The sequence below is a fragment of the Camponotus vicinus genome, unplaced genomic scaffold (assembly GCF_025532165.1).
Source record: "Camponotus vicinus isolate PSW18456_S1 unplaced genomic scaffold, iyCamVici1.0 SCAF_8, whole genome shotgun sequence".
Classification (NCBI taxonomy): Eukaryota; Metazoa; Arthropoda; class Insecta; order Hymenoptera; family Formicidae; genus Camponotus; species Camponotus vicinus.
The window spans coordinates 12,714,939-12,740,671 of record NW_028141980.1 but is presented as its reverse complement, the minus strand read 5'-3'; the positions used below and the strand labels follow the sequence as shown (position 1 = coordinate 12,740,671).

Here is a 25,733-nt window from a genome sequence, read left to right as displayed (position 1 = left end):
TAAAAGTATTTTACAAACATTGTTGACTTCTATTTTTGAAAATGTACGATTGTTATATGAATAAAGAATTCTATTTCTCGAAGGAAAAGTTGTATTAAAAAAGTAATAGCAAAGTCTACTATTGTATATTACTTTTTGGTCACCCGATATATTAACGGTTTGGTTTGAGATGCGCAATCTCCGTATCTGTTCAGTGATTCTCATTGTAGGAGCAATAACTTATATTTTATAAGCAGTTCAATATACCATACACACACATACACACACACACACACACACACGCACGCACGCACGCACGCACGCACGCACGCACGCACGCACGCACACACACACACACACGCACGCACACACACACACACACGCACGCACGCACACACACACATATATATATACACAGAAATATATTTTGCGAAACTATTATCTTTTAATTTTGTTTGTTGATTGTTAATAAAGAATTAGAATTATTAATAATGAATTTTATTAAAATAAAACTAATTTTCAATAATTTTTCCTTTCTCCTTTCTTTGCTAACCAATTCTCACCAAAGAATAGCATAGTCAAAAAATTAGTGTAGTAAAAAAAATGATTAATATAAAATATTATATTTTATAATATCATAAAATATTAAAAAATATTATATTTTCATTTCTTACATAATAAAATAATGTGTAATTTAAAAAATATAGAATTCTTATTTTATATTTTTTAAGAATTGTAAAGAAAAATTATTGCAATATAATGATTATGAGCGTATATATGTACATACATACATATGTATGTATGTATACATGTACTATATGTGTGAATGTGTGTATATAGTTAACAGCTGATTTCTTGATTTTTGATTGAGAACCTTCACATGAGGACTTATTCTACGTTGAAGTTGTCCATGTTCTCAGTCGTAGTTATTCCGCTATTGTAGATCGGTGCTGTTAAAGCTACTTATAAAACGTACGCAATATAGTAAAACCAAAAAAGACTGGTTAGTGTTAAACGATACTATCACGTGACATTAATATCTCTTGTAACAAAATTATATATTACAACAATTATTATTGGCAATGGAATTTTAGCGATGACGTGTTAATGTAAAGATATTGATGTATAAATACAATATTTGTGCGTATACATAACGTAAACGAGAATTGTAAAAAATTTGAAGTATTTAATATATTTTTTGGAGCTTAATAAAATTTCTCTTTCTTTGCTCAAGGAATTAATATTTTATTAATAATGCTAATATATAAAATAATATAATTATATAAGATAGTAAATCTTATTGATATTAATATGTAGAAAAATGTTAAGCTTTAAGAAAGTGAAAGTAAGAGAATTTGTGTATATTTGATTTGATTGATTTTTTTTTGTAGAAACAGTATGTGTAAAGTGATATAATGTTGTGTATGTAATGTGTATATAATGTGTGTTCGTAAACTCTATTTCATCAAATCTTATTAGTGTATTCTATTATATACATTTAATTAAAAATTATAATTAAATATCTCGAAACAAATAAAAGATATATAATTTTAATTCTCAAATTCAGGAGTGTAATATTTCAGACATTTCAGATATTTACATTCCGATTATTTTCCGATTATTGTCAAGAGTGACTTTAAGTACGATTTTTATTTCTATTTCTATTCTTAGCTTTATCATATTATGCTTATCTTACCTTTAACAAATATTGACAAATAATTTTTATCGGTCGCTGGTATTTCGGTATCTCTTGAAGATAAAGTTAACGTCTTATTAACGTCTATTAACGTTTTATTAAAGTCTATATAACTTCTATTAAAATTTAGGCATCTGTATTCGAGAATTGCAAAATACGTTGATATTTGTCATTTACATTGTCATTTAGGGATAAACTTGTAAGAATATGACATATCACATTGTAGATAATGTAATCTCAAGAATAATAAAAGATGAAATATTATATATAGTTATATAATACAATTAAAGATTTTTGAAATGTTTTATCAAATAATTAAATCCTCTCTCTCTTTCTCTCGTAAATGATTATAAATTAGTTTCTTATCAGAAGTCGTACTTGACTTATCAATATGTACATACTTATTTCTTTTGCAGTATTAAGTTAGTGTATCTCTTAGAATGTGTAAAAAATTTCTATATCGAAAATCTCGATATAAAAGTAAATCATAATAAAAATAATAATTTTAAAAACATACTCTGTGTTTTATATAAAGAGAAATGGGAAATACAAAATATTATTAATTCAAACAGAAGGATATATTGTTTACATAAATTTTAAGACAATATATAATTTTAAGACAAATATTATCGTTTACATAAATTTTAAGAATTGCAACTTTCACAGTATAATAACATGAAGAATTTGTCTTTTTATTAGTGTATACCATACATCAACGCACAATGGGAAACGAAAAATTCCAATTCTCTATAGATCGCGGTGGCACATTCACCGATATATATGCTAGATGTCCTGGTGGTAAAATTCGAGTTATGAAATTACTCTCGGTCGATCCGAATAATTACAATGATGCGCCAACAGAAGGTATTCGTAGAATATTGGAAGAGGTATGCATTATATTAATGAAAACTTATGATTCAATATATGATATTCTTGTATTATGAAACTTATCGAGAAAAATTGTCTTTTCATAATTATATATTATAGTTCGACAGTTTGTAATATAGACAAGAGCAATGTTGGTTACAATTAAAATAAATTATAAGTATAAAAATTGTAAGAAAAGACTTGTGAGTTAAGATATATATAAAAAATAAAATTGGATGGCATTACATAAAATAATAATTGAGTGTATGAAATATATTATATATTATATTTCTTTATAGTTTTATGATTTTAAAATTTTTTATACCTTTTACAATTGTTTCTCAATTTTAGGAAACTGGCATTAAAATAGATGGTGCGGTGGATACTTTTAATATAGAATGGATCAGAATGGGAACGACAGTCGCCACTAATGCGCTGTTGGAAAGAAAAGGCGCGAAAATGGCGTTATTAATAAATAATGGTTTCGAGGATCTTTTATATATTGGTAATCAGTCACGGCCAAATATTTTTGATTTGGTTCGTATAATTGAATTCAACAAACGCAATATTTGTATTCAAAGTTCTAAAATTTAGCAAATTGCAATATATAACTAATATATAACTTTCGAAATTTATCTCGATGCAATCTCTGTACAATTCCGGTTATCATTCGTTCTATCTCGCTATCTATTTGATTTATCTTTTGTTAAATATTAACAGGAGATAGCGATGCCAGAGGTTTTGTACAAATATGTAGTTGGGGTAAAATGTCGAGTAATCCCCGCTCTGCCGGGAAAATGCCATATGGAAAATCAATCATGGCAAAGGGTAAAAGGTTCTACTGGCGAAGAGCTGTTTATTACCCAAGAACTCGATGAGACACAATTGAAAGAAGATTTAAAAGAACTTCGTGATTTGGGGATCGAGAGTCTCGCTGTCGTTCTAGCACATAGCTATACGTTAGTAAACCACTCGAATAAAGATTTGTTTGCAATTGTCAATATTTTTCAGGAAATCTTTTCTAAAAGTAGATCACAGTATCATAATTTATATAATAAAATCTTAATTACACGCTTATTCCAATATATATTGCTATTGCGTTGTTATAATGTAGTTATGCGGCTCATGAAATCAGAATCGGCGAATTAGCTCGAGAAGCAGGTTTCTCGCAAGTATCTCTTTCGCACGAAGTTATGCCGATGGCCAGAATAGTTCCTAGAGGCTTCACAGTGTGTGCAGATGCTTATTTGACGCCGCATATTAAAAATTATTTAGAAGTAATATTATTTTTATAATTACATATAAAGAATCTGCAAAAAATCTAGCAGTTAAGATATATATTTCTACTTTCAATCTGTAATGAATCAATTTTTAGACTTTCTCTGCAGGATTTAAAGATAATTTGAAGAATGTAAATGTACTGTTTATGCAAAGCGATGGCGGATTAACACCTATGGATTCGTAAGTAATTAAATGCATTTTTTGAAGAAATTTCTCTTATTGCCTTAATATTACATGAATTTATGTTTTGTCGACCCATTAAAGTTTTAATGGATCACGTGCTATACTTTCTGGGCCAGCTGGTGGTGTCGTAGGATACGCAATGACGACTTATGGAAAGGAGACTGATTTACCAGTAATCGGATTCGATATGGGTGGTACATCGACCGATGTAAGTCGATATGGAGGAAGCTATGAGCATGTTTACGAGAGCACCACAGCCGGCATCGCTATACAAGCTCCGCAGGTACAAATTTTTTTCAAGAGATTACTTCAGTAAATATATAATTATTTCAGTAAATATATGTATCTTGAATATAATTAATCTTTTACTTCATAAATATTACTTCAAGTCGTGACTCTCGTCAAGAGAACATTTCTCAGTTTATTCGAATAAAAATTGGGTTGAAGTTGGATGTCAATACAGTTGCGGCGGGAGGTGGATCGATGCTTTTCTTCAGGTCGGGTCTCTTCCAAGTTGGGCCTGAGAGCGCAGGGGCTCATCCTGGTCCCGCGTGTTACAAGAAGGGTGGTCCACTAACTGTGACGGATGCGAATCTTATATTGGGTCGCTTGCTACCGGAATATTTCCCGCAAATTTTTGGGCCTGAGGAAAATGAGCCGCTCGATGTATCTCGTGCGTTGACTATGTTCACGGAACTTACATATAAGGTAATTTTGTAATGTATAAAAATAAGATCTTCTCAAACATTTGCATCTTTTTTTTCTTTTTGCAAACAAAAAATATCTCCAATCCTTCATATGTATTGTAAAAAAAAAATTTCTTAAATTGACTTGAAATATTATAGATCAATGAATTCTTGAAGAAGAATGAAGCAATGTCGATCGATGAAGTAGCCATGGGATTCATCAGAGTCGCGAACGAAACCATGTGCCGACCAATTCGCGCCTTGACTCAGGTATATTTAAATAATATCAGTTCATAACTTACACGATAATGTATGTGTGTGTCATATTATTTTTAAATTATTTTTATATTGTTTTCTTTCGTGAGACAGGCAAAGGGTTACGATACTTCCCGTCATGTTCTGGCATGTTTCGGCGGCGCCGGAGGACAACATGCCTGCGCAATCGCTCGATCGTTAGGCATAAAAACGGTTTTCGTTCATAAGTATGCCGGTATATTGTCAGCTTACGGAATGGCATTAGCAGATGTTGTTGAAGAGGCACAAGAGCCGAGCGCCAAAGCTTACGAACACGGTGATTTATAACAATTTTCTTTAATATTAATAATCTTTAGTATTAATAATTTATAATAAGTCTTGCGTGTTTGTATTACTATACTTATCGCATTATATTATTATTATCGCATTTATATTATTATGTAGAAAGTTTCGCCCACTTGGATGATCGTTTGGATTCGATGGAAGCCAAAGTTAGAAGCAAACTTCGTGCACAAGGATTCACTGATTCTCAAATAAAAACGGAATCATTTTTACACTTACGTTACGATGGCACCGATTGCGCTTTAATGTGCACTTCTATAAATCAAAATTCAGAGGACACCACCAGACACGGGGATTTTCTTACTCCTTTTCTAGAAAGGTAAGTTCTCTAAGAACTTGAAGAAATACTTTATTCAATTATTTGCTTATAAATTTTCTCTTAATTAAGGTATAAAACAGAGTTTGGTTTTACCATACCAGAACGCAAGATTTTAGTGAATGATGTGAGAGTTCGAGGAATTGGCAAAACTAAAATTCCGGAGGATTCCGTATTACCTCCTTCACAAGCTTCTCCGAAAGCTGAAAAGGTTAAATAACGATAGATAATTTTACAATATTATTGAATATTTTTTGTATTTAATATTTTAAATTCAGTATATATTGGAGCTTGTGTTAACTAAGAAAAATTCCAAAAAGTTTTGAATTTTCTAGACTACCTTGGTGTATTTCGAGAATGGCTATCAGGAAACCAGTGTCTATCAATTAAATTCGTTATCTTCTGGAGATATCTTACACGGTCCTGTCATTATTATGGATAGTTTAAGCACACTTTTAGTAGAACCAGATTGTACAGCAGAAATCACTTGTCATGGAGACGTAAAAATAACGATTGGAAAAAGTTTGCAAACGAAAGTTACCACTGATCTCGATACGATTCAACTCAGTATTTTTTCTCATCGTTTCATGAGCATCGCCGAACAAATGGGTCGGTACGTATCAATAAATAATTTCAACTTTATAAAAATAATATGATTCTTTCAATGCTCCTTTAGAGATTGCAAAATAACATTTGCGTCTTTAATTTTTGATAGAGTACTCCAAAGAACTTCGATCTCTACTAATATTAAAGAGCGACTGGACTTCTCGTGTGCGATTTTTGGCCCCGATGGCGGTCTCGTTTCAAATGCACCTCATATTCCAGTGCATCTAGGAGCCATGCAAGAAACCGTGCAGTATCAAATATTAGCATTCGAGGGGGAATTCTCGCCGGGAGATGTTATTCTTTCTAATCATCCGTTAGCAGGCGGTTCTCATCTCCCAGATCTGACAGTTATTACGCCAGTATTTTACAAGTATGTGTATATCTTTTGTATATATTTAAAAAAATTCTTATTGTTAAATATTATATATAAGTATATGAACATCGTACTCATTTTAGATATGATATTTTAATAAATATAATTTAATTTGATGAAAGTTAAGTATTTTAATGCAAATTATATGCAGAAATGTGCCTACGCCAGTGTTCTTCGTGGCTAGTAGAGGTCATCACGCTGACATTGGTGGCATCACGCCGGGCTCGATGCCACCGCATTCAACGAGTTTGAATCAGGTACGAGAATATTGTCACTGAGTGAAAACATTTGTAAGAAAATTTATACATATGTATGAAAAATTTTTGTATAGGAAGGCGCTGTTTTTAAAAGTTTTTTGCTAGTACATAAGGGCATATTTCAAGAAAAAGAATTAACAGATGCTTTAATGGCACCAGGCAAAATACCGGGAAGTTCAGGAACACGAAATCTTTTGAACAACATTAGTGATATCAAAGCTCAAATCGCAGCAAATCAAAAAGTATAATAATTATTTCTATAAAATTTTTTCTATAAATCTAATGCATTCGCTTACTTTTATTCTCTCTCTCTCTCTCTCTCTCTCTCTCTCTCTCTCTCTTTACAAAAATTTACAATAAATTTTTATTTTAAATTAAAATTTTTGAAAGTAAGATTCGTATATAAGACGATTTTCTTTTTTGTAAGGGTTCACAGCTAGTAAATGAACTGATCGATATATACAGTCTCGAAGTAGTTCAAGCGTACATGGATCATATCCAACGTAATGCCGAAGTTGCCGTCCGAGAAATGTTAAAATCAATAGGTACGAGGATTAAGATGCGAAGGCAGAAAGACACCATTGATGCCATTGATTATCTCGATGATGGTAGTCCTATCAAATTACATGTGGATCTTGATATAGAGGAAGGTGAAGCTGTTTTTGATTTTCGGTATGTTTTTCTATTTGAATATCGATATATTGATACATTTATAATAATTCTAATTATTCGCTATTTACTTTTTTAATTTATCAACAATTTGCCATTTTTCGTTGATTTTTTGTACAATGATATTTTTGTGCTCTAAATATAACCATGAAAAAATATGATACTGTTTTCCTGTTTTTCTAATTTCTTGTTGAGAAATTCTATATGTTAATATATATTGTGTATAAAAATTTTATATCTTACATAAATCATAATTTACAAGATAATATTTATGAATTTACAGTGGAACAGGTTATGAAGTATGGGGTAACTGCAATGCACCGCGTGCCATAACTTTGTCTGCGATAATTTATTGTCTAAGGTGTATGGTCGGTCGAGACATACCATTAAATCAGGTAACATTCCCTTGAGCTTTCTTAGGGAAATTCAAACTAGCGATAAATTCATACTAGTGTCATTTTCTTTATAGGGTTGTTTGAAGCCAGTAAAGATAATTATTCCTAAAGGATCGTTACTCGACCCTTCGGAAGATGCTGCGGTAGTTGGTGGCAATGTTTTGACGTCTCAGCGTATTGTTGATGTAATCCTAACAGCTTTCGAAATTTGCGCAGCTTCACAGGGTTGTATGAACAATATAACCCTCGGCACCGAAGACTGGGGTTATTATGAGACGGTTGCTGGTGGTAGTGGAGCAGTAAGATTTATTAGATAAATAAGATAAAATTTGTAAATTTAGATCTCATATATATATATATATATTTTTTTTTCGTATTTTCATGTACTTGCAGTATTTATTTTAAAAAATTAATTAAAGGAAAAAGAAATTTTTTAAAATGATTTTTTAAAGAAATTGAAAGAAAAATGTAGAAATAATTATTAGGAATGAGAAAATGTATGATATATATATATATATATATATATATATATATATTTGAAAAATTCGTATAATATAAAAAAATGTCTTGTATTTTATTTTATATAATTTATAATGGTCATAAATTAATATTGTTATAGCAAACTTTTTTAACAAATATGTGTTCTCACAGGGACCGACATGGGATGGCAGAAGTGGCGTTCACACGCACATGACTAACACTAGAATCACTGATCCAGAAATATTGGAACTTCGTTATCCGGTTATACTTAACCAGTTCTCGCTTCGACTTGGAAGTGGTGGTAATGGAACGTATATTGGTGGTGATGGTGTTGTACGTGAGATGATATTTAGGTAATTAAAGATATTATTAAATTTTAAATTTATATATAAATGTTATTGTTATTTATATAAATTCTTCTGCTAATAAAAAATTCAATTTTGAGAATGATAACGAATCATTATATCAGCAAACGTTGCTTTCACAAGTTTCGAATTATGTATGTTTACAGAGCCCCAATGACTTTATCGGTATTAACCGAACGGAGAGTGCATCATCCACCTGGATATGATGATGGCGAGGAAGGGGCATGTGGCTTAAATATTTTGGTACGGGCTGATGGTAGACGAATCAATTTAGGTCCGAAAGCTGCCATTCCAGTCTTTGCAGGGGTAAGCAATTTTATATCTTTCGCAAGTTTCGCATAATTATCATGGATGTCGGAAAAAATTGATTTTGCAAATAATTATGTAAGAGAGATAATAATTCAGATTTTGCTCTAATGGTTGATATAAAGTATATAAATATTTTATATAAAAATAAAACAGCATCTAATTGTTACGAAGTATAATTTCGCTGATAATCAGATGGTCAATTAATATATATTTATTTCTCTCGGAGAAATAATTGCAAATTAAAGTTTAAAGCCAGCCAGTAGTAGAATTTAAGGGATAGGCAGAGATGAAGATACTCTATCTTTAGTAATGGAGAAATCTTCTATGGTCGTGGTTTATGTCGGCTCGTAAAGATTTTATCCCGGTAGATAGAATCTGCCGCCTACCGCACTCTGCACATAGCCACGCAGCAAGGGGTAAAATAATTTCCTTTGCAGCTGTGTGCCCGAGTTATTAGATAGTAGTCGTGTTTTAAGTTTGTCGTGAAAACGTCACATGTTAAGCTAATGCTAAAAAATAAGCGAGAAGGCTCCGATATATCATTCTCATTCATAAAATGAATGAAAACTTTTTTGAAATCGATTTTATGATTTGGAAACGAATTTTGATTTGAAAAATTTATTGAGAATTTAAAAACATCGATATGTATTATATACAATCAAAAAGATATGTAATGTAGTTATAATTTTCTTAACATTATCTGTAAAAATTTCTCACGTTTATTATTTAATACTTTTCTTCGTTAAAAGTTTTAATTTAGCATATCTAAAATACCATAGATGTCTTAGTATGCCTTTCTAGTTAAATCTCGGAAGTTTTTTTCTCTCATCCTGTTAAAAGAAGCTGAACTTTATACATTCTCGCAGAGACTTGTACTTTCTGATTCCTATAATACTTGTCTCCTCAAGCGAGATCAAAAATATGAGACGAGTCGAGGAGAGATGAATGGAAAGTAGGGGAAAAGAGACGATAAAAATTGTACAAATGTGCGCATTAGCTGACACCAGAAAAATTTCTTTTCACAATTATCGGAGCACGAAAGCCGGTGGCGGAAGAACATTTATATTTCCGAAAATTTCGTAACGCCATAGAACGTAGATGGCAATTACTATAATGCAGATATATAAATCGAAATCTATCGGTAGTTTTGCTCCTTCCATTACACATCCGTGTTTTTCCTTTCAAAGCTCGTAAAAATATTAATGAAAAGTTTCTATCTTTTTTCTCATTTAAAACGGCATCTTTACAGTCGTTATCACCGGAAAATATTCCGCGCGTTGGTGATGCATCTCATTAAAAAGCGAATTGATGCATAATTCTGAGAACGATGGTAAAAAGAATTGCTAACGCGATTATATTTAAAAATAATAGTACGTAATTATGCAAATATCGTAGATATATTACATTTGTCATAATTTTCTGTGTTATCTAAATTAAATGCTTACGATATTATAAATTTCTTCAAGTTTATGTAATTAGTTAATAAATATTTATAGAGAGATTATTTTAATAATATTATTTTAAAATTTAACATTTTGTATCTAATAAAATTATCTTTATAATACAATAATATATATTTTTATATAATATTTATAATATAATATTTATATAATATTTATAATAATATTTATAATATAATACACTTTGTAATTAAATAATAAATGCGCATATAAATATTTTCATTTTGCCGGATAATATTTGAAAATTTTCTACTTATAACTTACGAAGTACTTTGTTTCTGCATCATCTGATTTGTGTATTATAAATCTTGATTAATATGCGATATGATTTTACGGCAAGAGTTAAACGCAATTTGCCAAAATTTTTGATGACGTTATTTTGCGGTACGATATTGCATCAAAGTTTCGATAGAATAGTTTCCAGCGGTTTGATCAAAAGTTGGGATGTACATAGCTGCGCATGTACGTGTAAAAACCTGTAGCAGCGTAGCGTTACTTCTCTTCGTGCTTGTCGCGCTTCTCACTGCATTTAATAATTATAAACTTGTAATTTAATGACGATAAGTTTAACTGTCGGCGATACTTCGTGATGTAATACATCTTTATATTGAAGTTATAACACCTGTTAACACCTATAAACTATTATTACAAAGAGTACATACATTTTCAAATTTATAATTAATATTCAATATATAAATGGCAATATGAAAATAACAAATAACGTAATATTGTGAAATATGTTCACTTTTTAAAGAAAAATTAGTATACTATAATGAAAGAGGAACAAATGTTTAAGGTATAAATCAACTTTTAATTTTCCTATTGCCAATAGTATTAGTATTTTTTTATTTGATTCTAATTCAATAACATGTAATTATGTAGTTATTAAGAGAAAGTTCACTATAATTTTTCATAAAATTTTCTTAACAGGATAGATTTATTATGGAAACTCCAGGTGGTGGTGGTTACGGTCCCATTAACAAAGGAGAGCAAGCAAAGGAATCTTCAGTTCTGTCTTCGAAAGTTTACAACTCTCAGCGTCTAATAACAAGACTTTCATCAAAATACAAACGTTCGAGATCTAGCAAAAGTTTGCGCAATTTCGCAGAGCGTGGGAGTCTTTTTGAGTATCGTATGGTTCAGGAATCCGTTTAATAAAATTTATATATTATTTTCATAAGATTTATTGTTCCATATTATATATTATTTTATAAATTATTATCCCATAAATGTGATAAGTTATAGTGTGAAGGCATTCCGAAAGAGTGAATGTGATTAATATTAAATATAATGTATTAATAAGTTGATTATACAATGAATTCTATTAGTTGAATAAAATGTTTATAATTGTAAAAAATGATGCACATTAAAAATAAATATATTTTCCATAATTATATTTTGTAGAAATAATTGTTAAGAAAAACGTTGTAAGAAATATTATATAATTTGTTGTCATTTGGGGGACAGGATTTTTAAGATTCTTTTTAGTTGAACAGTGCTGACAGATTTAACTGACTTTTCTCAATAAATATATTTTCCATAATTATATTTTGTAGAAATAATTGTTAAGAAAAACGTTGTAAGAAATATTATATAATTTGTTGTCATTTGGGGGACAGGATTTTTAAGATTCTTTTTAGTTGAACAGTACTGACAGATTTAACTGACTTTTCTCAATAATTTTCTCAATAATTGTTCGGTTGTACTCACAGTATATTATTTTTACTTTGTGGAAAAGATAAACCAAGATATGTATCATTATATAAAAATAAAGAAAATAATCTTTTTCCAATTATATCATTCGCATTGTCGACGCAATTAGATTATTTTGATGCAGTTATGAATAGAACAATCTGTTACAAAACTTGTAGAATTTTGCACCCTAGTTATATTTTCTTATTTTAATGTTATATTATTCTTCTCATGTATTAGAAATGTTTCACAATTATTATATATTATTAAGTATTATTTTAATAAAGATATTCTCAAATTCTATTTTTGTAAATCATCATTAAAAATTTTTAATCTTTAATATTTCCCAATAATTATGTTTTATTTTTTAGATTTTTGTCATTTATTTGATTTGTACCATCACTTCCAAGTCGATTGGTTCGCGTCTTCGAGGAATCGCCAATTCCCAGAGGAATTAAATCTGCGGTTAATTTCCTCGATTTCCCAGTCTGTTCGATTTGCAGCAGATGCAAGATGGCCGTCGTTTCATTTCCGGCACGAGTAATTACTGACCGAAATGTCATCGCGGTGACCTACATAGTGGCGGGATTATGATTGCATTTCCATAAAACATTATTCAAGATTTTCTCTAACAATTTGTTGGTAAAAGATTTTTTATTTTTTAAATATTTTTTTCGCATCCGCAACATGATTACGTTGGAAAAAATATTTGTATTATCTTTTTACGTATCAATATTATTTATACACTTTAAAGAAATTAAATATTTACAGTTAAATAAATTACAAATTCAAATATTAAATATAGGCAATTAAAAAAATTGCACTTATAAAAACGGAGAAACGCAAAATAAAAGTGTTTTATATATCTAATAATGATTGCTTATTGGAACAAATTGCTATGCATTTTATTGCTCAGAAAATTCGGAATAATAGAATATTTTGCAGATTTCTATTAATCCAAAGTAATGATATGAAAAAAATGTAATTGAAAATAAAAATTATACATACTATAAAATTTAATTTTTTCAATTAACTTTTTTATTATATCATCTGCATACTTTTTCAATTACATTTTAATTGTACATACGCGATATTTTTGTGAAATACTAAAATCTGTCATTTTATTTCCCTTGATGAGAAAGATATAATTTCCACGAAACCGAAATGATGTATTCTTCGATGAGTATTCTTTCTCACGATGATATACATATGTATTCCGTGGTAGCTCGGTGTGATTATTCTTGTCTGAATAGGAAACGAACGAATAGGAAGATAGTCGTTCGTAAAAAGGGCAAGATATTCGAACTCGGAACGAAAGCTTCATCGATCGATATTTTACAATAAAATGGAAATCGAACATTCCGACAGAAGGGAAGGAAAGCGCGCGAAATGCAAACATTTCCGAACAAATTTTTACGGCGCGATTTTTACGAAGTTGTCACGAACCACACTACCGGAATCGGTACTATTTTCGAAAAAAAACTCATCTCATTGAGATTCCATCGTTTGAAACTCTGGTAGCGCGTGCTCTTTATGGATAGTCTTTTCTTGAGCTTTCGTCTCAGTGGGGGAACAACGTTATCCTCTCCACTTTGCTTCGATAATCGTAAAAGATCATGATATTGGCGATGCTCTATTGAAATTTTTCTTTATAATTTTATTATTTTAGATTAAAAGATTGTGCGATGTGTGAATCTGAACACATGAAATATGGCAATAATAAAAAGAACTATATTAAGAAAACGAATTATACTTATGAAGAAGTATCTATATTTCTATAAACAATCACATTAATATCCAGAGTTGATTAAAGATTCTAATAATTTAAAAATGCATGAAATAAATGTGTCCCTAGGGTTAGTTTAATAATTTTTACTCTTGTATTTTTGTTATATAAATTATTGTATAATTCTAATTTGTAAAAAATCATTTCTATTAACCTACAAAAGTTAATAACTATATAAAGAGCTTAATATCTAATAATATAATTTCAAATTGTTAAGAGAATTCACATAATTATTTTTTAAATAATATATTACATTAATTTTTTTATATTTTGATTTTATCATGTATACTATTTCTTGTAACATATCTAATTATGCTATAATATAGTCTGATATAAAATATATGAAGAAGTTTTATCACGTATTACATGGAGTTGGTATTACCATGTAACTCATTAGAGTACATTGAACACGATGAGATGCAAAAGTGTTCCCCTGCGTTTGAAATAATTCTGACCGTCGTGCATCACGTCTTAGACGTCCGGTAAATTGTATTCACATACACACACACACACACACACATAATCTGATATATATAAATATTATATATAACGGAAGTATCGTGAAAAGAAAATGCAAGCAAAAATAATACGTCTTTCTACGAGAAATGTATGCAAAAAACACAACACAAAAAAATCGGTGCTGTCGGCGATGGTTCACGTATTCGCGATTTGCTCAGAATAAATATGTACGCAAAAGTTTATTCAGTGTAGCAAGAGGATGATAAAAAAACGAATGTGTATATATCCTTCGCCTGCATTCACGAGCAAACAGATCGAAGGATACTATTATTTATGAATGTAATCATACGTACATTTCTGTAGAAGTTAGTTTGCGGAAATATACGCACCGTTCGATAGCTGTTTTAACTCCATCCTCGAATTCGATCTTCATAAATCGCCGGCAACAACTTCTCTCTTTTTTTTTTGCACGAAAACACAGGAGGATCATGTAGACTTTTCGTTTTGCTTCATGCGCAGCCGTTTTTCGCGATTCAGCTTTTGTTATCTCCACCAACAGCGATAACATAATGAGAATACTTTCGAGGGTTCATTGTCATTGAATATACAACGATTCTTAATACATATATGTACTACATATATGTATTACACTTAGTATGTTAAACATAAATATCTAATTTTGCGCACTCTCAACTTTCTTTATTCGTCTTTTTATTCGTTCTACGTTAATAAAAAAATGTAGCAAATACCATGCACAAAACATTAACAAGATTTTACAAAATAAGACAGTGTTGTGTGCACGTTTTACTTTCATATGCATCAGGATAAATGAAATGGCGGTGCAAAAATCGACTGAAATAGAAATGCATTGCTCGCAAAGGCATTGTTACGCGAGCGACTTTCATGCCGTCGGCTTTTTCCTTCATTTTCCACCTTTTTTTTATTTTTCAACTATTCGACAAAGTGTTTCTTGTGGTTTTATTTTCTCGAGGTTTTGTAGTTTTTCGATCCGCTTCACTTTCAACTAACTGTTTCGCAAGCTTGCTTTTACAAAAAAGAAAAAAATGAAACAAAAAAGAATTATATAACGCAGCAGAAAATAAACGATTCGCTGTAACATAAACATATATATCCGTTATATAATACACTCGTCAACAAAATTATCGCATAGGTAATTTCATGTCAAATTTTCGCATAACTTCAAATAAGTATAAGTCCGTCAAAAATGGTCGTATTTGAAAAATTTTTTTTTCATTTTCAAGCTTAAAGCCTCTATTTTGAAAATCACTTGTCAGATTTAGAATTTATCCTCCCCCCCTCTCGTCATCTCCTCAAAAGTAAGGACGTGTTACGTCTCCAAAAAATTGCATACTTTACGCATTCCACGATGTGGAATAAATTTTTTTCGCAAATTTCATGATAATCATCGTAAAATATGGACTTTTTGTGTGAATTAAAAACAAAATTTTTTTTGTACGATTTTTTTTCGCGGAGTTACGACATATCACAGTCACCTATACATTTTTGTTCATTTACCGCCAGCATTAGCATTACTCGATGCGCACCACGAGGAGGTTGCTGATCGGATTTGGAGCATCGTGTATGTGTGTGTGTGTGACAACAGAGATAAGGACCCTATGGTTCGTCACTCCCGTAGCATTTTTTGACTCCAAACACACACACACACACAGCAGAGAGGGTTATCTCTGCTGTCACACACACACACACACACACACACACACACACACACACACACACACACACACACACACACACGATGCTCCAAATCCGACCAGCAACCTCCTCGTGGTGCGCATCGGGTAATGCTAATGCTGGTGGTAAATGAACAAAAATGTATAGGTAACTTTGATATGTAACTACGCGAAAAAAAATCGTACAAAAAAAATTTTTTTTTTAATTCACACATAAAAGTCCATATTTTACGATGATTATTATGAAATTTGCGAAAAAAATTTATTCCACCTCGTGGAATGCGTCAAAGTATGCAATTTTTTGGAGACGTAACACGTCCTTACTTTTGAGGAGATGAAGAGAGGGGGGAGGATAAATTTTAAATCTGACAAGTGATTTTCAAAATAGAGGCTTTAAGCTTGAAAATGAAAAAAATTTTTTCAAATACGACCATTTTTGACGGAGTTATACTTATTTGAAGTTATGCGAAAATTTGACATGAAATTACCTATGCGATAATTTTGTTGACGAGTGTATTTTATATTGTAATATGCTGATATATTCAATATTTACAATTTCAATTAATCTCTACTATGATTGTTGCGAGTTAGCTAAATAATTTCGTTAAATACTTGTATATATTTAACAACATTAATTTATTTGAGAAATTAAAAATAATTTTTAATAAGTTTTATATTATAGTATAAATACACACACATAAACACGTTAATAAAAGTCAATTATCAATAATGGATAATGGCATATATAAAATAACTTGGCATATATTTAAAAAATTCAAACAATCGAGATAGAAAGATGTACGATAGTCATTTAAATCTATGTCGCATGACTGACGTGTACTATCATTAAGAGGTTAATGTTTCAATATTATGCTGTTAGACTTATATGAGATCATTTTTATATAAAATTGATCAAAATAATGTCTTCCACTATAAAATTCCCTTGGTTAATAAAAAATCTAAAGTTTTCAAGGCGAAATTTCGCGCAAAATCAGTGTAAAAGTAAAAAAAGCTGGGGGTTTATTTTAAGGAAATTAGCATTCGAATGGTCAGGATACAACAAATACGGGCTTTATACACATGACGTCATATATTATGATGATCCTGTAGTACGCGAAGCACTGCATCGATTACCAGTGGATATGCTGGATGCTAGGAATTTCAGGTAATATATCATAGACTTAATATGGATCCTCATAAAGGAAACAAGATTCTCTTTGTCTATGTAGTTCTATAAAACAAAGAATATAAACATTATGTAAATCATAAACATTTTTTAATACGTTTTATAAGTTATGAATTTACATAAGCTTGAAAAAGAGGGAAGCAAAGGGAGGAAAAAAAATGAAAGAGAGAAAGAAAAAAAATATTTCTTTTTTTCTTTAATATTTTATGAAACAGTTATACTGCGATTGCAGCGTTGATCTCATTAACGATTAAAATTCGAAATTGAAATTTACAATCTTAGTAGCTATTCAGCCAAAGTCATATATTATTTCTTTGAACTTCGTAGCTGTATATAGATTCTTTAAGATTCATCTCGGATATGAATGGTTGACCTGACGAGAATACCGTAAGATGCGTCAGCATATTGCACGACATTTCAAAGACTTGCTAAGGCGCTACTTTTATTAAGTGCTAAATTCGCTTAACGAGATCTTAATTTGAGACCCGGTAGTCAGCGTTCGTATTCTATCTGTTTGCCATGGGTCATTTTACTTGCATGCGTTTTTTTTAAATTGTTTCTATTTCTATCTAGAAATTAAAAGAAAGAAAAAGGGAGAGATAGATTCTTATGCTTTTTTATATTACAAGCTTCGAAAGAGTAATCGTTTCGTGTTTTATGTAGCTAATTTTCAGTTCTTTTAGCGCTTTTCAAATAAAGATACTTAGCAGTTCTATATGCTTTGCAGAATCATACGTGCTATGCAATTGAGTTTTCTGAAAATATATTTGCCTAAAGAAAAGTGGATCACATATGAACAGGATTTAGAATATCGATACCTTGAGCCATATATGAAGGAAATCGAAGCTGAACATGCTGAGATGAATGAGTTTGATTACCACAATTACAGCGATAATGATTCGCCAGCTGGCAAAGTAAAATAAAAAAAATTCTGTGTTCTTCCTTTCTCTTGATATGTACATATATTAGTAAATTAAATGTTACATAGAATATCATTATAAATCTATTTTACAAATTAGTTTTTGCAAATAATTTGTTAATAATGTTAAATGAAAAATAGAATTTCTCTTCCAAAGAAGTTTTGGATAAAGCTGCCATTTTAAACCATTATTTTTGTTTAAATAATATAATTATTTGAAATGCATTAATGTATATGTAAGTTCTTTAAATAAAGTCAGTAACAAAATATTTGTTGAATAAATATATATACTGGATTAAAATTAAAAGAGTTTATTTCATTGTTCCACATCGTAAACATTGTTACATCGAAATTTTTCAGTATTATATATTTAATTTGACAATACATTTAGCTTTAATTATTGCTTCAGATTTATAGAAATAATAATTAAAAACTAGAAACTGTTTTTCAACAAGTATATTGCCACTTGTCAGAAATGCCACTTTGGGATTCAACTAAACGTGAAAATCGATCACTCTATTCAATCTCAAATATCAAATGCCATAGCGAACAGTTCTGCAGCTAGCTTATATTACGGTATATTTTAATAGCTCTATATTATGGTATATTTTATGTCACGACTGTTTTACTTAGCGCAATAAATAAAGTAAATGCATGTCCATTTAATTGAACTAATTCAATTAATTTTACTGAACTAATTGATCGGGATCTCAAAAAATATATCTGAATATAATATGTACAATTTGAAGCACTGACCGCAAATTTAACCCCGTATACCGTGATGCTTTGCTTTTTCATTTGCATCCGCATGTTACATCGAGAAATATATAATCCACGGATCTGTTTACACGGAGTTTACGATGGATGGCAGGAAAACGTGACTCCGTTTAGCATAGCAAAATAAATCGGTGTCACGTATACTTGGCAACAACTGATTTTCGAACTTCCGAGAGTTTTATTTTCGCAAGCATATCGGAAAATTGTCATCTCGCGCGAAGCATTGCACGAAAAGCATGCATAATTAAAACGCATATTTTATTTTAATATAAACGGTTATATATCGATCTTTTCGGAATGAATTTCTCTCGCTTTTGATAGGCAAAAGTTTCATATAATTTTATATAATTTTTTTTTCTTCTCGTAAATATAAAATCAAAGAGCAAGTTTGAGCTCATTTAAGTCTGATCAGAAGTAGAGTAATTACTCTATATTTTAACGCGCGGTCGCGAACATCGCAATATTGCGTTTAGAGTTTTTTTTCTGCGAGAAGAGAGATTCGAGTTAATCGTGGTAGCGCAAGATCGGCGTTGACTTTTCGAGTTAAAAAGTTTGTCGCGATGGTGCCCACGCTCTTACCGTGAGTTAGCCAATACTTGACAGTTCGCGTTCTAAATTCTTTATGATCTCACAGCCTCGTGGAAATGATTGAAGAGTGGAAACGTGAAAATGCGTTTACGTTTATCGAGATATATTCATCGTACAAGTAATATGATTTTTTTCGCGAACGGTCTTGAATAAGCTACATGTGCCACTGCAATTTCTTTATAAACTTTGTTCAAATTATTAGTAATTAAATGAAATAAAATTCTCATTTAAGTTTTAAAATTTATTTATGATATTTGTACGAAAATTTCCAGCGCGTACCGTTTCATGCACGGCAATTACATCCGCAATCATTATAAGAAAATTTAAACTGCAGTGTTGAAACACGAAAATATAAACGAGGACGACTGAATAATCATTAACATAATAAATTAAAAATAAAATGAGCTTATATCTTCAAATTAGTCCTTAGATCATTGCTTTAATTTTACGAAATAAGGTGATATTTTCGTCGTATTTTTTATTCTTTTCTTTCCTCTCTTCTTTTCTTGTGCGAAATGAGGCGAATATGAGTAATTTTCTAAAGTGCCGAACGAGAAAATTCGCGCGCTTATTCAACCAGAAACAACGCGGAACGATGTTAATTTCCAGTTCTCTCGGACACTTAATACGCGCCACGCTTTCAACGACCGGAACTTCACTAAGGCATCTCTGAGAGTGCAGCGCTCATTTGATAACTTGATAGCTCTAACGATGACGCCTAGGATAATCGTGCTGACAACGTTCGCTTCAATTGCGTTCGCTTCATTTGATTTACTTCTTTGTCCGACTCGCATCAAGCACGAGGTATGTCAAATTGAAGCAGCTATCGATTCTCTCACAATCAGAGATTTCGGCTAATGTAAGTAACTTTAGACCTTTTAGACATATCAGAGGAAAGAAGGAAATATCGATGGATCTTGATATTTCAAAAGCATTAGAAAAGATTGTAATAAGAGAAGCATTTTTTATCTTTTTTAAGAAAGAAAAAAATTATAAATTAAGAAGATGGATAAAATTCATTATCGCATTTGTTTTAACAACACTATCAAAATATTAATATTGTCCAAATAAAATTAAAAGAAGAATATTATAGATTAAAAGAAGAAGAAATTCTCTCCTGAATTAAACTTCAAAAATAAAAAATTATATTTATTACTTTATTTCAAATAAAATTTATTTTAATAGAGAGAACTTTAATTTAAAACTCAATCAAATAAAATGTAAGCTTTGTAAAATGATCTTATTTATTCAAGGATAAGTTGATTTTAAAATTATCAAAAAAATTTATTGTTAAGAAATAATGCTCACGAAGATGTAGAATATTTTATATGTACATAGTAAATTCTTCATCTTGGTCATGTAATATTTCGAGTTTTGACTATCATAAAGAAACTCATTTTATTTCAATGTATTTATGCAGTTCGGATCTGTCATTAAACTTTCTAAGAAATTCTCTACACATTTTGAACATGGGTACAAAATTATAGAGATGATAGTAAATTATACAATCGATTATAGAATATGTAACATCATTTTTGCTTGAGATAGAAAAATAATTACTGCATTCATCATATTCATCCGTTCTATACGAATTATTTCTTCATAAATACTTTTGTAAATTTTTCTTAGTCGAGAGAGTCTTTGCAAAATAACGAAATAATAAATATGAAAGTTTTCGTCTGTTTTCTATCATTTTGATAGAATCAAAAATAGACTTTTTCGCAGAATAATGATTCACATTTGCATAAAAGGTAGCTTATCTTAGACAAAATAAATTTGAAGCGGATTGAAATTTCGAAACATCTGATTAGTTTCCATCTAATGCGAAGAGAAATATCGCATACTTTCTTTACCACAACGGATAACTACTTAGGGGATTGTATGACTGGGGAAATATCTTAATTTTATTCACGTTGAAGAGAAGGGATCTCTCTAAACATCCGGCCACATTCTTCTAAGTAAATAAGTTTATTTATTTAGCATTGTTTTATATCGTTAAGTATTACTGGAAACATGATATGGACCGCAATTTATAATTCGTGATACTTTATGGATTTATAAAATTATGCAAGCGAAAAATATAAATAATATAGAAATAAATTGTATATGTAATATTATTATATAATATTATATAAGACACATTTTTTTTTAAATATCACTGATTAAAACATCACTAACGCATTTTTCTCAATAAGATTTTATTATTGACATTGTTGTTATTATATTTATAATTGAAATCATTGTTTATTGATAATACTGATTTTATTTAACAGAATAAATTCTAGTCACAATAATATCTGTGTGCGTGTGCGCGTATGTGTGTGTGTGTATGCATACAAATTTTACAGTACAAAATACATAAAAATTCTTTTTCATATCAAATGCTGTTTCTGATGATTTTTCATATTATAATTATTCTCTTCATAGTGACTTCATGAATATAGGATGACAGAGATGAATGGCGCGCCCGTAGTTACATGAGAATATGCGACAGCCGTTTTATTGCAAAGTGCACCCAAGTTGCGACCCTTTAACCAACTCGCTTAACATTCGGATATTCTCAAATTTCAGTCTCACACAAGAAAATATACGCTCCTCTGACGCTTTTCGTTAACATTGCGCGACCAACTTTTAGGAGGCATCTATTATAATTTAATAAATTAAATAAAACTAAAAAGATGGAAGCTTTCGCAGATGCGATCATATGGACGAGCGAATAAACTGCTTTACGGAGAAAGAGTTCGCTAAATCACCATTTCATCACGAGCGAGTAAAAATTTCTTTGCGCATTTCGCAAAATATGAAATTTAATTATCGGTATTAATATTTAGTCGATGGTATTATTAGTGCAAAGGAATGTCATTATTGTTTGATACTATAGAGCCGCTTAAGCAGTTATCGTTCACTTTCATCTCTCGTCAACGCAGAAATGAAATTTACATTTCGGTTAAATTATGCGAACGGCATGATGCGAAATTGATTATTATTTTTAAATTTTTCCTTTTATTTCTTACAATTTTTTTATTTAAAAGTTTCATATTTAAATGTTATATTTTTATGACCCAAAATATATTTTTATGATTCAAAATATTAGTATATATTATTACTATAGTAAATATACTATTATAATTACCATGTATAGATAGATCACTCCTTATTCTTCTGATTTGATATATACATACACTACCCTCCATAAGTTTGGAAACACATTGCATTTTACAGATAAACAATCGCATGGCAGCAATCTGTGCAGATTTTTCATATGAATATATTGCAAGACGTTTAAATGATGATATGACGCCTGTTTATACCGAAAATATGTCGAATAATTATTACGCGGCACCGAACTGCTCGGAGTTAAATTTCGCGCATTGATTTGTTCTGCCAATTAGTGCTACTACAGCATATCAGATGCTGTAGTGGAATGCCTGTAATGTTTACGCGCATTAGAAACATACATCCGAGTAATAAGAACTCATTTAAGTGCAGTTTGATTTTAGTTTCTGTAAAAGTAACAAAAATTACTACAATCATTAAAAATAGCTCCGACGTGCCAAATTCCATATGAATTGCGAGTCAAGATTATTATTTTACAAGAAGAAGAATATAACATCCGGCAAATATCAAAGAAATTAAAGTTATTTTCTTTATATTGTATACCTTTATAGAGTGTTTCCAAACTTATGGAGGGTACTGTATATGTATATGTATATGTGTGTGTGTGTGTGTTTTAATTTATTTTGAATATAATATCTTTATTTTGTTACGCGATGATACGATAATTATAAGGAAAAGCATTTGTAATAAAGTACGATAAAGTACTTTGAATTATCGTGTTATGAAATTTGCAACTACTTGAGGTTTGTGTTGAGCGTTTCAAGTTTCAAACACTTCAACGACTAACAGATCAATTTCACGGGTTAAGTGGCCAAACGACTTTTCAGTAATAAGACAACACGTCGATGGTTGGAACATTGCAGGTAACTTGATAAATTTTGATATCCGCAACAATATTAAAGATAAAGTTTTAGCATCCTACAATCTGCAACTTTGAGATAGATATTGATTGGACGATACAAGACTGTGTATATGATATTTATATGATATTTATGATCACAATTATTCAATGTTAATGTTGTAAATATTTATATATGTGTTTCTTGTATTTTTTTTACAGGAATTTTAAAGCATGTGATAAATTGTATGATACATATAAATTTTGTATTATTTATACGTATATTGACATATGTGAGATGTATAATAAAATTAATTTATTCTATTTTGAATAATCATATACATAGAGTAAAAGATAATACCAGATTATATTTTTATCCTGCATCTCGGCAATTCTAGAAAACATGCATGCTTTTAAATTCATGCACATACAGCAAATATTTTCCACGCATCATGTATAAGAGAATGTTTTTCAACGCCATGTTCTTTAATGTTGTCGGGTTTTAGAGTTTTTAGTGTCACGGAAATAGCATCAAATGTATCATTAAACATATGTATATATAACAAGAAATAACACACACACACACACACACACACACACACACACAACAAGAATATAATAATAACGAAATATATTTTATGTATTTCTCTCTTCCGTTTTTTTAAATTTTATTTCAAAATTGTGGATGCTGTTATATTTTAACAAATTCATTTTATTTTTTTGTGTTATTAATTGAGAACATTATTAAATAGTTTACAATATAAAACATTTCTCGGATTCTCGGATTTTTGGTTTATCTTTCGCTCTATATGTGTATAATTTTACAAGCAGAATAAATTACTTTATTATACATCTGACACACATGTCAATATACGTAAAAATAATACAAATTTTGCATGTATCACATAAAGAATATATTCAAAAATTCTACAATAAAATATAAAAAACACATCATGTAAGTTAAAATATTAATAATGCATAATTTTCGCATATTTTTATCAAGTTTTTAACGATTTGATATTGTTCATGTATGTATGTAACAAATATATACATATGTTTTAAAAAATGTATTTCTTATGTTAAAAAAGTAAAATAATTTTTGGCAAATTACGAACATCGATATCTTTATTCAATGCCTAATTTATATATATATATATATATATATATATATATATATATATATATATATATATATATATGTATATATATATATATATATGAAATAAATTTGTTTTGAATTTGCAATTTCGTAAATTTATTAACTGACGAATAGCATTAGTAATCAATACCAGATGATATAACTATACCGAATGATTCTCAATGTAAAGCTTTTTCAATATTTAAAAACTTTTTTGCTAATATTTATTATTTGATAGCCATTATATAATAATAAGATATTATAATATAAATGCAATAATCCAAGAATTATCGTGGACTATTTGTATTTAAGATTAAATACTGTGTAATATAAGTAATGAACACAAAAGGTGTTTTTTAACTTTTTTAAAACTGAAAATTTTTAGGATATTAATAGAAATATAAAAAATTGAATTTATCTTTGATACGATAAAATAAAAAGATATATTTTTAATAATTGAATAAGAATTGTTTTATCTTTGCTATACACACGATATATATCAATACAAGATCTACTTTTACAAGACCTGAAAAATGATAGAAATAAATGTTACCATTTTTTATCTCAAATCTTATTATTTTTATGTATTCCTCTTTTCTTACTTTCGATCTAATGGCTCTGAAATAGTTTTCAAAATAAATCGACTGAAATAGACGAAACTTTCTGAACGTCTACCTCGCTTTCGCAAGCTGTTCGAATTCCGCTGTCAATTTGGCGCGCATTCGCCAATAAATCGACAAGACGAACATATCTTAGGACATTACGTGATAGACGGGAGTGTCGAAGACGACGCTATTGTTCTACGATGTGTTATCCGAGTCTTGTCTATTCTTTGTCAAACTTGTCGTAGGACGAAGATGCACATCGTCGAAATGTGTGTTCCTGTGATCTCGTATTGAGAGCCATAAAGAAGACAAACACAAATTCCAAGTTTGCGAAACTTTCATCATGTCTATGTCTATTTTCCTTAGTTTCCGAAGAGAACATAGTGGACGCAATCAA

At 29.9% G+C, this 25,733-nt stretch overlaps 2 protein-coding genes across 4 annotated transcripts; both read left to right on the top strand.

Annotated features, from left to right (window-relative positions):
* The first annotated feature begins 840 nt into the window (after positions 1–840).
* LOC145975496 (5-oxoprolinase) lies at positions 841–11,910 on the top strand. Of its 3 annotated transcripts, none has more exons than XM_083106002.1 (22): positions 841–982; positions 2,375–2,562; positions 2,894–3,079; positions 3,263–3,501; positions 3,657–3,819; positions 3,918–4,003; positions 4,088–4,289; positions 4,454–4,714; positions 4,852–4,962; positions 5,062–5,263; positions 5,392–5,608; positions 5,678–5,816; positions 5,941–6,218; positions 6,321–6,581; positions 6,736–6,841; positions 6,916–7,083; positions 7,269–7,513; positions 7,794–7,905; positions 7,980–8,204; positions 8,557–8,738; positions 8,897–9,056; positions 11,450–11,910. In XM_083106002.1, the coding sequence occupies exons 2-22, from the start codon at positions 2,398–2,400 to the stop codon at positions 11,672–11,674; spliced, it is 3,933 nt and encodes a 1,310-aa protein (XP_082962128.1). In that variant the 5' UTR covers positions 841–982; positions 2,375–2,397; the 3' UTR covers positions 11,675–11,910. The 3 variants fall into 3 exon arrangements, with proteins under 3 accessions (XP_082962128.1, XP_082962131.1, XP_082962129.1); XM_083106003.1 differs by having other exon boundaries at positions 889–951; XM_083106005.1 differs by lacking the exon at positions 6,916–7,083.
* A 5,074-nt stretch (positions 11,911–16,984) lies between these two features.
* On the top strand, positions 16,985–18,773 carry LOC145975868 (cytochrome b-c1 complex subunit 7). Its single transcript, XM_083106607.1, has 3 exons — positions 16,985–17,333; positions 18,082–18,268; positions 18,683–18,773. Exons 1-3 carry the CDS (start codon positions 17,089–17,091, stop codon positions 18,701–18,703), a joined length of 453 nt encoding a protein of 150 aa, XP_082962733.1. The 5' UTR covers positions 16,985–17,088; the 3' UTR covers positions 18,704–18,773.
* The last annotated feature ends 6,960 nt before the right edge of the window (positions 18,774–25,733 follow it).

Excerpts from the sequence above, each read along its gene's own strand:
- LOC145975496 (XM_083106002.1), top strand. The coding sequence starts at position 2,398 with ATGGGAAACGAAAAATTCCAATTCTCTATAGATCGCGGTGGCACATTC. Across the intron at positions 3,820-3,917 it reads ATATTAAAAATTATTTAGAA|ACTTTCTCTGCAGGATTTAA; the intron begins GTAATATTATTT and ends ATCAATTTTTAG. Across the intron at positions 6,582-6,735 it reads ATTACGCCAGTATTTTACAA|AAATGTGCCTACGCCAGTGT; the intron begins GTATGTGTATAT and ends AATTATATGCAG.
- LOC145975868 (XM_083106607.1), top strand. The coding sequence starts at position 17,089 with ATGTCTTCCACTATAAAATTCCCTTGGTTAATAAAAAATCTAAAGTTT. Across the intron at positions 17,334-18,081 it reads CTGGATGCTAGGAATTTCAG|AATCATACGTGCTATGCAAT; the intron begins GTAATATATCAT and ends TATGCTTTGCAG. Across the intron at positions 18,269-18,682 it reads ATGATTCGCCAGCTGGCAAA|ATTTATAGAAATAATAATTA; the intron begins GTAAAATAAAAA and ends TTATTGCTTCAG.